The sequence below is a fragment of the Rana temporaria genome, chromosome 1 (genome assembly GCF_905171775.1).
Source record: "Rana temporaria chromosome 1, aRanTem1.1, whole genome shotgun sequence".
NCBI lineage: Eukaryota > Metazoa > Chordata > Amphibia > Anura > Ranidae > Rana > Rana temporaria.
In genome coordinates this window covers 130782139-130799133 of record NC_053489.1, presented here as the reverse complement: position 1 = coordinate 130799133, position 16995 = coordinate 130782139, and the positions used below count along the sequence as shown (strand labels likewise).

The following is a 16995-nucleotide window of genomic DNA, read 5'->3' as shown; positions in this document are numbered from 1 at the left end:
AGTGAATTGAGAGGATTTGCCATTGACATTAACAAATACGCATTTGTTTTGTTCCTTCCAATTGTCTGTTATTTAGAGGTTAAGGTTAAATACAAATATAAAGGGTTTGCAAATACCCATATTCAGTAATGGCCAAAGTTCTAGAGACAAGGGGCTACATTCAGATAGGTGAGCGGATCTTTAGATCCGCGTAACCTATCTGATTTACGTTATGCCGCCTCAAGTTTTTGAGGCAAGTGCTTTATTCAGAAAGCACTTGCCTGTAAACTTGCGGTGGCGTATCGTAAATCCCCCGGTGGAATTCAAATTCCGCGGCTAGGGGGCGTGTAAAATTTAAATCAGGCGCGTCCCCGCGCCGAACGAACTGCGCATGCGCCGTCCGTAAAATTTCCCAGCGTGCATTGCTCTAAATGACGTGGCTAGGACGTCATTGGTTTCGATGTGAACGTAAATTACGTCCATCCCTATTTGCTAACGACTTACGCAAACGACGTAACAAATTCAAAACTCGGCGCGGGAACGACGGCCATACTTAACATAGGATACGCCGCATATAGCGGGGGTAACTATACGCCCGAAAAAGCCGAACGCAAACGACGTAAAAAAAAAGCGCCCGGCGGTCGTTTGTTTCTGAATCGGTGTAACTCCTCATTTGCATATTCCTCGCGTATACAAACGGAGGCGCCACCTAGCGGCCAGCGTGAGATTGCAGCCTAAGATCCGACGGTGTAAGTCACTTACACCTGTCGGATCTTAGGGAGATCTATGCGTAACCTGATTCTATGAATCAGGCGCATAGATACGACGGCCGGACTCAGAGATACGACGGCGTATCAGGAGATACGCCGGCATATCTTCTTTCTGAATCCGGGCCAAGATCTTTAAAAAGGAGGTAGCGTGTTTTCATTTCATTTCAATTTAATTAATTGAATTCCATTTTAAATCCATTTTTTCAGTTACCTTGATTCAAGCTTCACACTTTTGCATGCTCTCTTTTCTATACTTTTGTTATTGTATTAAAATTAGAGATTAGGGAGTGTTTGTATAGTGATTTTAAAGTTTAAAGTTTTATTTTTCTCCTTTTTTATGTTTATAATGAATAAAGTAGCGGACAGTTCATTCTTTTGTTGTGGGGATTTTTTCTGTTGGACAGTTGCCACTGGAACAGGTGCCCCCATCTGAAGATTTCACTTACCTCCTGTTCTAGAGACAATTTAAAAAATTTGTATTGTCCCTCACTTTCTGTCCTGGTTACAATGGCAAGTGAAAAGGTTGGAATACCCCAGTGGGAACATAAAATGTAATTTCATTAAACTTAATAAAAAAATATATTGAGTATACGTACATTTTAACAATGTCTACTGTACAATGTCTGATTTCACTCAGTCAACCAACTCAAAGACTTGGATTGTGAGAAAAAAAAATGTAAATTACAGACATTGTGCAACACTGCCAAACAAGAAGCTACACCTGAGTAAGCAATAAGCAAGCTAGGCTATACAGAATTTATATATAATAATAAAAAATAATAATGAATAGCCTGAAAATTTCCTTTAGGCAAGGCCAACTTTCCCATGAGTTAACTGGATAAATGAAATGCACACAAAAGTAGAAATATGAGTAAATATACTGACTGTAGCCATTGACTAGCCAAAAAACAGTATATGCAGGTTTAATAAATAATAAATATTAATTTTAAAATATCAGAAAACACACAGCTTTAAGTTAGCTGGAATTAAAAAGTCAGTAACAATCTGTAGTAGCGTTATGGCTTTTTTACTCATTTGCATCAGTATAATGCTACTGTTGTTCATGCAAAGTTTGTGATAACCTCCTCCTTTTATAAAGGGGGTCAGAATCCTCTGCAAGTACAGAAACAACGGCCCGGATTCACAAAGCACTTGCGCCGACGTATCTCGAGATACGCCGCGTAAGTGCAAATATGTGCCGTCGTATCTGTGCGCCGTGCCCACAAAACTAGATATGCCTGAAAAAAGGCTTCATCCAACTGACGTAACTTGCCTACGCCTGGGTAGAGTGGGCGCATATTTACGCTGGACGTATTTGGCGCTCCCATTGATTTTCTATTCACATATGCAAATGAGGGAGATACGCCGATTCACAAACGTACGTCCGATGCGGTGCACGTAAAGTCATACATCCAGCGTAAAGTTATGCCCCATAAAGGAGGTGTAACTCAGCAGCATCCATGCAAAGGGCTACAGCAGGTAACACAAGCCAACGTATTTTACGTAGTTTGCGTAGGACATGAATATGACTAGGCATATGTTACGTTTACTGTCGGAGTGATCCGACGTATCTTAGGCAGTTGTTCCGACGTGATTGTGAGCATGCACACTAAGATGCACCCACGGGACGGCACATGCGCAGTTGGCGATACGGATCTGTCTGGCGATCTGCCCATCATTTGCATGGGGTCACGCCTCATTAGCATAGCTCACACCCACTTCCACTTACGCCGACTTATGCCCGAGAAACCCAGCGCAGATTTGTGAGGAAGTGCTTTGTGAATCCAGTGCTTGCCTCTCTGCGCTGCGTCGGCGTAGCGTAAAGGAGATACACTACGGCGGCATAAATATGCGCCAGTGTCTGTGAATCCGGGCCAACATGCCTAGGTTACCAGTGCTAGACAGGAAGCAACCCTGCCAAATAAAACTCTTCAGGTTTTATTTGTGTATATGAAGATATGTTACAAAGTTTAACAAAGCAATTGCTTGTAGCGCTTACCCCCTAAGGACCCGCTGTTCTCTACTAGCAGCACCGCAATACACCTGGGCTGAAGGGGGAATATTTGTTGCAAATATACACAGTACCTTAACAGCATAAAACAATAGAAACAGCAGTACTGCATAACAAATATGTAAAACAATGGCAAACGAAATATGCGGTTGGTAACAAACAAGTGGGACCCCTAAACCCTATACTAGGGGCTGGTATTATAATAATAGTCTGGCAGTTTATATTAAATGCCTTTGCCCGCTGGCCAACATGTTGGGGCCCAAATATGATGTTGAAGCACTCAGGATAATGTTCCTCCAAACACTGGTAAAAGCAACACTGTTCCTCTTTATCAGCATGTAGTGGGATTGGTCAGTGACCTCTCCTGGGACTCCCCATTAGCACAACTGTAGCACCTCTACTGTATGGGGAGAGGGAGAGTGGACCTTTAGCAAGCAGAAGGCTAGCATTACCTCAGGGCAGATCCATGATCACAGTAAAGAGCTTTACATGACAAGGAAGGGCGCCAGCCACTTTAGGATTTTTTAAGTTTTATTGCTACAGCTCACAAGGGGAGAGATGGTTAGGGTTAGGTCTCCACTTGCAACCAGGCTTACAGACTCCATTATTTCAAGACAGGGTCAGGATTATACAAGAGGAGACCTTCCGTCCCCCTCTAGCAGACATCTATCGGGCTCTCTTGTACCAATACGTACCCTCCATGACCATGCAGGGCTGCTCAGCAAAACCTGTGTTGGGCCCATAGGGCTCAGGCCTACACAGCACAAACTCTGAACACGTCCTCCCCAGGCTGAGACCTGGGAGAAAAAGAAATCACCAAGCCACTTCCTGAGCTTTTATAACCTCCCCAGCATGCACCACTGTAGAAAGTCTATTAGTAGGAGCCAGAAGGGACATAAAGGCTCAATTGCAAAATACTTTTTTTCACAGCTGTGCCTTTACCTCTTTCAGCTTGGGCAGCAACGGCAACAAAGACAGTGACATCTGACAGGCAGGTCCATGTAGCCGCTCCTCTTATGTCAGCGCTACAGACCGGGCTACATTTGTTTTTTTAAAGCTCCACTCAACTGCCATATACTGTGAAGTTTTGGGCCTTGCTATAAAAAGAGTTCAGAGGGGGTAATCCACAAAAGGGATACGCCGGCGTATCTACTGATACGCCGTCGTATCCCTGTTTCTATCTTTGGAACTGATCCACAGAATCAGTTTCCAAGAGATAGACAGAAGATCCGACATGTGTAATTGAATTACACTGTCGGATCTTAAGGATGCAATTCTAGGCCGGCCGCTAGGTGGCGAGGCCATTGCGGCCGGCCTAGAATATGCAAATGAACACTTACGGCGATCCACGAACGCTCCGACGGGCCCGTCGCTCTAATGCTAGGTCGTTTACGTCGAGTTACGCCGTGTAAAAATAGGGCTGAGTCCTATTTGACTAAGCCCTATTAAGTATGGCCGTCGTTCCCGCGTCGAAAATTCAAACTCTACGTTGTTTGCGTAAGACGTCCGTGAATGGCGCTGGACGCCATTTACGTTACCGTCTAAGCAAATGACGTCGGAGCGACGTCAGTTAGCCCAATGCACGTCGGGTAAGTTACCCGACGGAGCATGCGCAGTACGTCCGGCGCGGGAGCGCGCCTAATTTAAATGGGACTCGCCCCATTAGATTCGGCACGCCTTGCGCCGGACGGATTTGAGTTACACCGCCGCAAATTTCCAGGTAAGTGTGTTGTGGATCGATACCTAACTTAGGAAATTTGCGGCAGTGTAACTTAAATCACTTAAGTTACGTTGCGCTGCGGGGCTGTGGATTTGGCCCAGAGTGTGTTGATTGTATTCATACTGAGTTCAGGCAGCCCAACATATCTCACACAGCATACTCTCAGGCCCCGTACACACGACCGAGTTTCTCGGCAGAATTCAGCCAGAAACTCGATCGGAGCCGTATTCTGCCGAGAAACCCGGTCGTGTGTACACTTTTGGCCGAGGAAGCCAAATAGAGAACATGTTCTCTATTTCCTCGTTGTTCAATGGGAAATTTCAGCTCGCCGAGATCCTCGGCGGCTTCACAAGGAACTCGACGAGCAAAACGATGTGTTTTGCCCGTCGAGTTTCTCGGACGTGTGTACGGGGCCTCACATCCAGACACTACGGGGCTTTAGATAATGCCGGAGCTTCAACATTATCATTTAAAATGGTAGATTACCAGATTTTTGGCCAGATGCGGCAATAATCCTGTATCTAGGTGGCAAAACATGGCAGCACTTATGAATATTCCCAGTGAAAACAGCAACTGGGCACATTAGAAAATGTTTTCTTATGGTCTATCTATCCATCTATCAGAAAAAAAATATTGGTGTCACCTGCATGCACAGAAAGCAGTTTAGATTAGAATGTATTGTTTTTGTACAAGCTTCACATTTATCTGGGTTCTCTTTGCAGGATGAAGGAAAGTGTCGGCCACTTGAGGTGACAAAACTGGAAGGCTCTGAAATTGGTGTGGATACTACACTGGGGAAACCATTTGTATTTAGATGTGTACCACAGTCTGGAAACCGCATATTCTATTTCTGTGCAACGTCTAACCAAGAGATGAAAAGGTAATGTGTTACCTTGGTGAGCAGCAGTGATGAAAGTCAAGTAACAATGCCTGAGTTCTATTCATTCACTGAATATTCGCATTTTCACAAATTATTACGTTTCTATGCTATGCAACATGACTTGAACACTAATTGCTGTTTTAAAAATCCCATAATCCAGCCCCCGTTCTGCAGTTTCCTCACATACGTGCAGACCACAGATCCAGGCTAATCCATCTTAGTTCTGCATGGTTTGTCTAAGGCCACAATAGTGTTTACAGTATATCCTAAAGATGCAGTGGGGTGGATTTTTATAATGTTCTATTTCTACATTTTAATACTAAACATCACAACAGGTGATATACTTAAAATTACTAAATTAAATTTAAATTAAAAAAATATATATTATTAATCTAAAATGTATAAACTACTTAGGGCTTATTCACAGCACAATGGAGTGCAATGAATTATATATGTTTTTGTGATTTCATGCATGCGTTTGACAGCCCATTCAACATAAAATGTCTGCAACACGCCTCAGTGCCGGAAAAAAATGGGTGCTGTTTGCATTTTATCACAGTGTAATGTACAGGATACTGTATATAAATAGGTAGATTCAGGTACGTTCGCGTAACTTTGCGGCGGCGTAGCTTAAGGAATTTAAGCTACGCCGGCGTAAGTTAGCGAGGCAAGTACATGATTCACAATGTACTTGCCTGCTAAGTTACGTCGGCGTAGCCTGAATCGGCGGGCGTAAGGGCGCCTAATTCAAATGTGTTTGAGGGGGGCGTGTTTTATGTTAATGGCGCTTGACTTCGCGTTTTTTTACGTTTTTTTTTACTGCGCATGCGCCGGGCACCTACATTTTCCAGTGTGCATTGCGGCTAAGTACGCCGCACGGGCCTATTGATTTTGACGTGGACGTAAACAACGTAAATCCAGATTCATGGACGACTTACGCAAATGACGTAAAAAATTTGAATTTCGACGCGGGACTGGCGGCCATACTTGACATTACTATTCCAATAGAGCCTAGCTCTAACTTTACGCGGCCTATCTCTTACGTAAACGACGTAAAAGTACTGCGTCGGCCGGGCGTACGTTCGTGAATCGGCGTATCTCCTCATTTACATATTATACGCCGACCGCAATGGAAGCGCCACCTAGCGGCCATCCAAAATATTGCAATCTAAGATAGGACGGCGCAAGCCATCGTATCTTAGATATGTTTAAGCGTATCTCTGTTTGAGCATACGCTTAAACATAAGTCGGCGTAGATTCTGAGTTAGGTCGACTTATCTACTGATAAGCCAGCCTAACTCTTACTGAATCTACCTAATAAAATATATATTTATATGATCCTGTGCAGCCCTTCTGTCTTTAGAACTATTTATAATACTTTTAATCACAAGACATACTTATTACACAAAATGAATGGCGTCCCCCCATTAAAATGGTCATATGTTGGCCCGGATTCACAAAGCACTTACGCCAACGTATCTCGAGATACGCCGTGTAAGTGTAAGTATGCGCTGTCGTATCTGTGCGCCGTGCCCATAAACTGAGATACGCCTGAAAATAGGCTTCATCCGACCGACGTAACTTTCCTACGCCGGCGTATCGTGGGCGCATATTTACGCTGTGTGCATTTGCCGCTCCCATTGATTTTCTATGCACATATGCAAATGAGGGAGATACGCCGATTCACGAACGTACTTGCGCCTGGCGCATAATATACGCGGTTTGCGTAAGTCGTACGTCCGGCGTAAAGTTATTCCCTATATAGGAGGCGCAACTCATGCAAAGGTATGGACCAGGGAACACAAGCCGTCGTATCTTTTGTCGTTTACGTTGTACGTGAATATGACTAGGCGTAGGTTATGTTCACGCAGTTGTTTCGACGTGAATCTGAGCATGCGCACTGGGATGCGCCCACGGGACGGCGCATGCGCCGTTCATTTTAAGTACTTCTATGGCGCTTGGCCCATCATTTGCATGGGGTCACGCCTCATTAGCATGGCTCATGCCCACTTCCACCTACGCTGGCTTACGCAGAGGAAACCCAGCGTATCTTTAAGAGCGAGTGGGAGCAAGTGCTTTGTGAATCCAGTGCTTGCCTCTATGCGCTGCCCCGGCGTAGCGTAAAAGAGATACACTACAGCGGCATAAATATGCGCCGATGTATGTGAATCCGGGCCATTATTTAAAAACTAAACTTTGGTAAGTGCATTTTTATTTTTCTGAAAACAAGTTTTTCTGCACTCATTACGTGTTTCTGTTTTAGGTGGCTGGAGGCAATGGATAAAGCCATTCATCCTCTAAATCAGGTAATTGGTTTGTAGTATATTTAAATTGTTTTTAATTTATTTACAGGGTTGTCTTATAACAGTCTTATAACAACACATTGTTTAATAACCACTTGTGTCCCAGACCTTTATCTCTAGAAAACCTCTTGAGTTGTAGAGCATTAGTTAATTTTGACAGCGTTTTAGTCTTGCATATTGGAGGGTATTGCCAAAGAGTGGCGCAGGCATAAAGCCTGTACTGAGTTTCTAAACTGAGAAACTGAGCAGATTCTGCTTCTAATTAAAAGAGGGTGCAAGTCTATGTTTTGTGTCTGTACAGAACACAACATAGAGAGCAAGAAAGCTGGAGCTAGAGCTGTTTGCTGCGACTCCCTCTGCCCTTCTCTAGAAGTAGATCTTTATTAAAGTGCTACTGCTGCGGGCGCAAACAAACTGAAAAAAAAAACATCAATTGCAGCCACCGTGCCCATCAAATGCAGCTACTGTGCCAAACGCAGCTACTGTGCCATCAAACGCAGCCACTGTACCCATAAATTGCTGCCACTGTGCCATCAAACGCAGCCACTGTACCCATAAATTGCTGCCACTGCCATCAAACGCAGCCACTTTACCCATCAATTGCTGAAACTGTGCCCATCAATTTCCACCAGTGTGCCCCATCAAATGCTGCCAATGTTTTTCTGTTTGGGAAAAGTAGGTAAAAAAATTTGAAGTATTTTTTTTTTATCCTGTAATGTTATCATACAGTACGTTAGCAACTTGATGCAGGGCTTCTACATTAGTTTAAGTGGTTGCAAACGTCAGAGATTATGGGCCAGATCCAGAGAGAATTACATCCGTGCAGCGTATCAGAGATACGCTACGCCGCCGTACCTTACCTGGCGGAATTTCTAATCCTCAACGATTTTGCGCCGTAAGTTACGGCGGCGTAGTGTATTTCTGGCGGCGGAATTCAAATCGGCGATTAGGGGGCGTGATTCATTTAAATGAAGCGCGTCCCCGCGCAGAATGAACTGCGGAAAAGTCATCCCGAAATTTCCCGCCGTGCATTGCGCTAAATGACGTCGCTAGATTGTCATTTTTTCAACTTAGACGTGAGTTACGTCCATCCCTATTCATGGACGACTTAGGCCTCGTACAGCCGGACCGTTTCCAGCGGATAAATCCTCTGGCGGATTTGGATCTGATGGCTGTACACACCATCAGATCGAAATCCCCGCGGAATACATCCGCGGTGACGTGGCCGCGCCAGCGCCGCGCCGATGACGCGGCGACGTGTGCGACCCTGGAAGGTGAATACTTCCACGCATGCGTCGAATCATTATGACGCATGCGAGGGATGGGAGCGGATGGACTGATCCGGTGAGTCTGTACAGACGACCGGATCAGTCCGCTGGACTGGATTCCAGCGGATAGATTTCTTAGCATGCTAAGAAATTTTTATCCGCTGGGAATCCGTTGGCTGGATTTTTATCCGCTGGGAAATGTCCGCTAGGCCGTACACACGACCGGATCTATCTGCTGGAACTGATCCGCGGATCAATCCCAGCGGATAGATCCGGTCGTGTGTACGGGGCCTTACGCAAAAAAAAAAATTCAAATTTCGACACGGGAACGACGGCCATACTTAACATGGCAAGTCTATCTATACGCCGCAAAATACCAGCTTTAACTATACGCCGAAAAAAGCCGACTACAGACGACGTTAGAAAATGCAACGGCCGCACGTACATTCGTGGATCGTCGTAAATCGCTAATTTGCATACCCGACACGGAAAACGACGCAAACTCCACCCAGCGGGCGCCGAAGTATTGCATCTAAGATCCAAAGGCGTACGAAGCCGTACGCCTGTCGGATCTTACCCAGATGCCGTTGTATCTTGGTTTGAGGATTCAAACTAAAGATACGACGTGGGAAATTTGAAAGTACGCCAGCGTATCAGTAGATACGCCGGCGTACTTGCTCTGTGGATCTGCCCCTAGATGAACAAAGCATATCTTACTGTCTCAGTTAAGAGCACCAATGCCGTGTACACACAACCGTTTTTCATGTCATGGAAAAAAAACAGTGTTTCTCTACGTGATTCCTCTCAAGCCTGCCTTGCATACACACGATCGTGATAAAAAATGCGCCAGCATAGCGCGGTGACGTACAACACGTACTGTATGACGGCACTATAAAGGGGAAGTTCCATTTGAATGGTGCCACCCTTTGGGCTGATTATGCTAATTTCCCATCTCATAACTTGCTTCTGAGCATGCACTTTTTTTTCCCCGTTGTTATAGCGTACACATGTCCTTTTTTCACAACGAGAAAAACTACGACGTGAAAAACAACGAGAAAAATTAGAGCATGTTCTAAATTTTTAATGCCCATTTTTCTCCACGAGAAAAATGCTCTGGAGCCTACACCCGACCAATTGAAAAAATTGCATTTTTCTCGTCATGAAAAACGGTTGTGTGTACGCGGCATAAGTGTCATTTCTATCTGCTGCTTCTTTCCTCTGCTATCTGCATGAGTTACTTCTTAAAAGTTTTCTTGACACCAAGAGAAAAAGGTGACAGGGAGGGATATCCAGCTGATTGACAGCCTCAGCTCTGTTCCTGTGTGAAGGGGTGTGTGTCCCTTCCCACCAACCAGCTCTCAGCTCTCCTCACTGAGCTCTGCAATAAGTAATTTAACCACTTCCGGACCGTCGCATGCCGATATATGTCGGCTGTTTGAAGGGGGATAACTTTGTTATGGCAGAAGCTAGCTGCCATAACCCAGGTATCCTCTTCTTAGCCGGCAGTCCAGTTTCCGATAATGGTGGTCCCTGCGGCTGATTCCCCAAGTGATCACCTTTATCGGCAGCGGGAGAGGGGCACCCCTCCCGCCACTCTCCTGTGCCCTCCACCGCTTATCAGAGCTGTCGGCAGCGGTGGCTATGTATGGAGATGTGTGAGGGGAAGATGGCCCGTCTCTATACCATAGCAGGGCGGAAGCGATATCAATAGCCATAGCTCTTAAAGGGCCATTTTCTTATTTTATAAATGTTTTATTGCATTTCAGTATAAATATGAGATCTGAGGTCTTTTTGACCCCAGATCTCATATTTAAGAGGAACTGTCATGCTTTTTTCTATTACAAGGGATGTTTAAATTCCTTGTAATATAAATAAAAGTGACATTTCTTTTTAAACAACAGTGTAAAAAAAAATAATAAAATGTAAAATAAACGCATACGTGAGCAGAGCCCTCATATGAAAACGGTGTTCAATCCACACATGTGAGATATCGCCGCGATCTGTAGAGCGAGAGCAATAATTCTAGTCCTAGATCTCCTCTCTAACTCAGAACATGCAGCCTGTATTTTACGTCGCCTATGGAGATTTTCAAGGGTAAAAGTTTGTCGCCATTTCATGAACGGGCGCAATTTTGAAGCATGACATGTTGGGTATCAATTTACTCGGCATAACATTATCTTTCACAATATAGAAAAAATGTGCTAACTTTACTGTTGTCTTGTTTTTTTATTCAAAAAAGTTTAATTTTTCAAAAAAAAGTGCGCTTAACCTCCATTTTATCCTTTGGTGTATTAGAAAAAAATATGTATAATGTTTAGGGGTTCTAAGTAATTTTCTAGCAACAAAAAAAACTGTTTTTAACTTGAAACAACAAATCTCAGAAAGAGGCTCTGTCCTTAAATGGTTAAGCGCTCCGCTCCAATTTTTTTTCTTACATCTTAGACAAGCTTTATAAATTCTGCACTTTGAATGGCTGTAACAGATAATACTACAGATAAACAGGTACAACTTATGTAGGAGGATTTGATTCATCACTGTGTATCACCTGAAATTAGTCACTTCATATGTAAGGGTTTACAAGCACATTGGGTTACAGGGATAATGAGGATATGTACCTTTAACTACTTGCCGTACCTGCCGCCGTCATTCTACGGCGGCAGGTTGGCTCCTGCGCGAGAGCCCGTCATACTACGTTGGCTCTCTAGCAGGCTACCAGGGGCGCGTGCGCGCTCCCCGCTCGCCCCCGACTCCCGTGCGCGTGCCCGGCGGGCGCGATCGCCGCCGGGCACCCGCGATTGCTCGTTACAGAGCGGGGAACGGGAGCTGTGTGTGTAAACACACAGCTCCCGGTCCTGTCAGGGGGAGAAATGCTGATCTTCTGTTCATACAATGTATGAACAGAAGATCAGTGTTTCCCCTAGTGAGGCCACCCCCCCCACAGTAAGAACACACCCAGGGACATACTTAACCCCTTCCCCGCCCCCTAGTGTTAACCCCTTCACTGCCAGTGGCATTTTTATAGTAATCCAATGCATTTTTATAGCACTGATCACTATAAAAATGCCAATGGTCCCAAAAATGTGTCAAAATTGTCCGAAGTATTCGCCATAATGTCGCAGTACCGAAAAAAAACACTGATTGCCGCCATTACTAGTAAAAAAAAATATTAATAAAAATGCCATAAAAATACCCCCTATTTTGTAAACGCTATAACTTTTGCGCAAACCAATCAATAAATGCTTATTGCAATTTTTTTTAACGAAAAATATGTAGAAGAATACGTATCGGCCTAAACTGAGGAAAATAAATTTTTTTTATATATTTTTGGGGGATATTTATTATAGCAAAAAGTAAAAAAATATTATTTTTTTTCAAAATTGTCGCTCTATTTTTGTTTATAGCGCAAAAACTAAAAACCGCAGAGGTGATCAAATACCACCAAAAGAAAGCTCTATTTGTGGGAAAAAAAGGACGCCAATTTTGTTTGGGAACCACGTCGCACGACCGCGCAATTGTCAGTTAAAGCGATGCAGTGCCAAATCGCAAAAAGTACTCTGGTCTTTGACCAGCAATATGGTCCGGGGGTTAAGTGGTTAACTAAAAGTGATGTGCCTTTTAATTACAATATAAATGTGCAGTTTGTAGCAAATAATTCAAATTCACAACACTGTTTTCCCCATATAGAACCATATGTGGGTGGATGTGACCATGCACAATATCAGTCTTCCTCCATTAGCAATCAAGAACCCAGAGTGCTTGGGTCTCCTTCACCAGCTGGACAGAAACAAGGATGTCTGGGTCCAGCACTACTGCATATTAAAAGATGGCTGCTTGTACTTCTATGCAAGTATTCGTTCAAACAGTGCTCTTGGTGAGTTTTAAATCCCTCAGTCATTAAATATTTAGGAAGAAAAAAACAGTTATTCTTGGGTTCTAGATGTTTGAACCAATTTAGGAGACCATAAAAAGTTAAAGTACACCTGTTCGAACAGATATGTGGTAGCGACAATGGCTCACTTTTCTCCAAAAAGGCTTCTCTGTGTTTGATTTCAATCGTTTTGAGTAACAAACCTAAAATAAGCATACAGAAGGTGGTAAGAAGCTGTGAATGACTTATTCTTATATTTGATTTAGGTTTTGTTCGAGACTGTCCTTAAAAGTGGTTCCCCAGAACTTGGTAGAAAGTTTTCCAATATTCTGTGGAAGTTTGGGTTGAAGCAGTCAGGCTGATTTAAAGGGGTTGTAAAGGTTCGTTTTTTATTTTCTAAATAGATTCCTTTAAGCTAGTGCATTGTTGGTTGACTTACCTTTTCCTTCAATTTCCCTTCTAAATGTTTATTTTCTTTGTCTGAATTTCTCACTTCCTGTTTCTCCTCAGTAAACTTGACACCATCATCCGAGCGGTGTTTAGTCAGTCAGAACAGCTTACTGAGGAGGAACAGGAAGTGAGAAATTCAGACAAAGAAAAATAACATTTAGAAGGGAAATTGAAGGAAAATGTAAGTGAACCAACAATGCACTAGCTTAACCACTTGCCGCCCGCTAATGACATATTGACGTCGGCAAAGTGGTTTCAACATCCTGAGTGGACGTCATATGACGTCCTCAGGATATTGAGCCGCTGCGCGCCCCCGGGGGTGCACATTGCGGCGATCGTTGTTGCAGGGTGTCAGTCTGACACCCCGCAACACCGATCTAGGTAAAGAGTCTCTCACGGAGACTCTTTACCACGTGATCAGCTGTGTCCAATCACGGCTGATCGCGATGTAAACCGGAAAAGCCGGTAATCGGCTTTTCCTCACTCGCGTCTGTCATACGCGAGTAGAGGAGAGCCGATCGGCTGCTCCTCTGACAGGGGGGGTTTGTGCTGATCGATTATCAGCACAGCCCCCCCGAGGATGCCCACTGGACCACCAGGGATGCCCACTGGACCACCAGGGATGCAAAACAAAAAACACAGGTATGCCACCCTAGACCACCAGGGATGACAATGACACAATAAATGGATGCCAATCAGTGCCCACAATGGGCATCACTGATTTGCAGGCATTGTTTGGCACTGATTGGCATCCATTAGTACAACACATACGATAGTGCCACCTATCAGTGCCCATCTATGCCCATCCGTGCCACCTACCAGTGCCCATCCATTCCGCCTGTCCATGCGGCTTATCCGTGCTGCCTATCCGTGCTGCCTATCCGTGCCCATCTGTGCCGCCTATCCGTGCCCATCCAGTGTAGCATGACCGCGCAATTGTTATTCAAAGTGCAACAGCGCTGAAAGCTAAAAATTGGTCTGGGCGGGAAGGTGTATAAGTGCCCGGTATGGAAGTGGTTAAAGGAACCTATTTAGAAAATAAAAAACAAACCTTTACAACCCCTTTAAAAAAGGGAGTTGAGACTCTCCACACAATAAATTAGTTTACGTTAGGATGAAGATTGGATTTGAAGAAAATACTCAAACCATTTATTGTGTCAAGATACTCAACTTTAGTAAATCACGCTTAATGCCTTTTGACTGTGAAGACAATCCTGATCCGCACAAAGCCAGATGTTACCCTCAAGTTTTGACCAATTTAAACTAGTGTTAGACTATAACTCTGTAGGACCATGACATTTTCTAGCTGTTATTTATCTAAACTAATGAGCTTTTTTGCAAATTTCAGGTGGCATCTACCTACAAGGATACACTGTCTATGAACAGACACACAACTCAAGACATTGCATAATTGAGCTCAGACCCCCATCTGAAGAATTTAAAACGTTCTACCTGAGTGCAGGAAGTGCAGCTGAGAACAAGCGGTATGGATTGTTTATGTTATGCGTAGAACTGAGCAGATTTCATATCTAAACGATGTTGTCAGAACAACTGTATCAGTTTTATGAAGAAAACACTAGAAGTTGGGCGAAACACTGCCAATGAATTGGAGGTCTGCATCTGAGGCCTGTGTGTAAAAAAAAATTCCTAGCTCCCTTCACGTGGGCATTCTGGTAGTCTGTTTTTGACAAATCAAAAATGGACTGCAAAGTATCACTGTGGGTGGCCAGATTTAAGCGTGTGTCTGCCTTTATTTGCCCGCATATGGGTCCATTTCATGAGAAAACACAATGGCCTAGATTCAAGTAGAATTGCACGATATTTGCGGGGGAGCAGGGCAACGATTTTGCCCTGCGCCCCCGCAAATATTTTGCGCTGCCCTCGATTCACGGAGCAGTAGCCCTGTGAATTGCGAGGGCGCGCCGGCAAATTTGCCCGGCGTAAGCGCGCGCAAGTTAAATGATCCCGCCGGGGGCGGGAATCATTTAAATTAGGCGCGCTCCCGCGCCGAGCGTACAGCGCATGCTCCGTCTGGAAACTTTCCCGACGTGCTTTGCGGCAAATGACGTCGCAAGGACGTCATTTGCTTCTAAGTGAACGTGAATGGCGTCCAGCGCCATTCACGTTTCACTTACGCAAACGCCGTGAAATTCAAATTTCACGGCGCGGGAAGGCCGGCTATACTTTAGCATTGGCTGCCCCTACTATTAGAAGGGGCAGCCTTGCGCTAAAAGTAGCCGTACGGAAACTCCGTACCTGGCTTGCGCAATTTGCATACTACACGCTGATACACAATGGGAGCGCCCCCTAGCGGCCCCTGCAAGAATGCAGCCTAAAATCTGCGAGGCATAAGAGCCTTATGCCGCGCAGATTTTAGCCTGCAGTCGGTGTAACGAGGTTCCTGAATCAGGAGCACTCGTTACACTGGAGCAAGTAAGCACTTGCGCTGCGTAACCTATGGTTGCGCGGGCGCAAGTGCTTCTTGAATCTGGGCCAATAAGTTTGTGTCCAAGTCTTCTTTTACTGACCTGACCGCATGTGGGCAGATATAGGTGGACACATTTAAAAAAAATATATTACATCCAGCTAGCTACCCATAGAAAATGCATGGGTCTCGTTTGTCCTCCATCACAAGATGGAGGAATAATTGGAACACTCATGCATGTCACAAATGTGATATTTATTTTAGTTCTGATACAACACAGCAGGGTATCAATCCGGGATCCCCTGCCGAGACAGAACAGAGGTCACCCATGGTGAAATGGAAAATATTGCCAGATTATTATTTTTTTAAATAAAACATACAACTAATCTATTGCACTTTTTTATATTGACATATATTATTCCAACAGATGGATTACAGCTCTGAAGACATCAATAAATAAATGGTTACCCCTTCATCAAGCTATCCAGGATTTTATGAGCAGGCCTCTAGAGGAGACCAGGATGTGATCATTCTAAGCTGCTATATATGGTAACAGATTCATTGAAATTCTAGCAACTCTAAAGCATCATCACAGAACAACATCCGGAATGTGAATTTTTTTCTGTACCAACAACCTTTCATCAATAAAGCTCGGGAGGGACATACATAGCTGAGTCAACTGCAGTCATCCCACTGGTATGACAATGTGAATCCACAAGAGGAACCAGAGGAATTCAGGACTGGAGGAGGAATTCTCCTATGCATCATAGACCAAAGTTTGTATATGTCTCAAAGCATCTTTGAAAAGTGACCTTTAGTCCAAATAAAACATAGGACTTTTCATGTTTTAGTAAATTGCATACACTAAGTCACAAAGATCCCAGACGCCCAAGATTGTTTGTTGCCAAGACATGCCTTGCTTTTTGAGAATTGCGACTTAGTGGGAACCATGCTTTGTGTCTGCCCCTCTACCACTCACACAGTGGCTACATACTATTGTTTGTATTTCTCTGCATATGTATAGGACTGGAGTTTCTGCAATATTACGTTGTGGCTATGTAATATGGCAAGTCTGTATGCAAATTGTGGTTAGCAAGATTATTTTTCAAAGGAAATTCTGAAACATGCACACAAAAATACCACTAATAAATGCATACCATGTTTGTTTGGTGTAAAATGCTTGATGGGTTGATACAGGCACAGGTACCTTATTTTTGTTTTCTCTGGTATTCTGACTGTACAATTCCAGTGCAATCTCCCCTAAATGTATTAGCAACTCTAGTGTGAGCATTATGTATATCCAATTAGGCGTGACTTGTAC

General features: G+C 44.1%; 1 protein-coding gene across 2 annotated transcripts in view; it reads left to right on the top strand.

The window, feature by feature from the left end:
• LOC120931504 overlaps nt 1–16866 on the top strand; it is a 120322-nt gene extending 103456 nt beyond the window's left edge. For both annotated transcript variants that reach the window (XM_040343035.1, XM_040343026.1), the window contains 5 exons: nt 5203–5360; nt 7624–7666; nt 12616–12802; nt 14598–14733; nt 16102–16866. In XM_040343035.1, coding sequence (XP_040198969.1) covers nt 5203–5360; nt 7624–7666; nt 12616–12802; nt 14598–14733; nt 16102–16201 — 624 coding nt within the window. In that variant the 3' untranslated portion in view covers nt 16202–16866. The remainder of the gene's footprint in view (nt 1–5202; nt 5361–7623; nt 7667–12615; nt 12803–14597; nt 14734–16101) is intronic.
• Nucleotides 16867–16995: the final 129 nt, after the last annotated feature.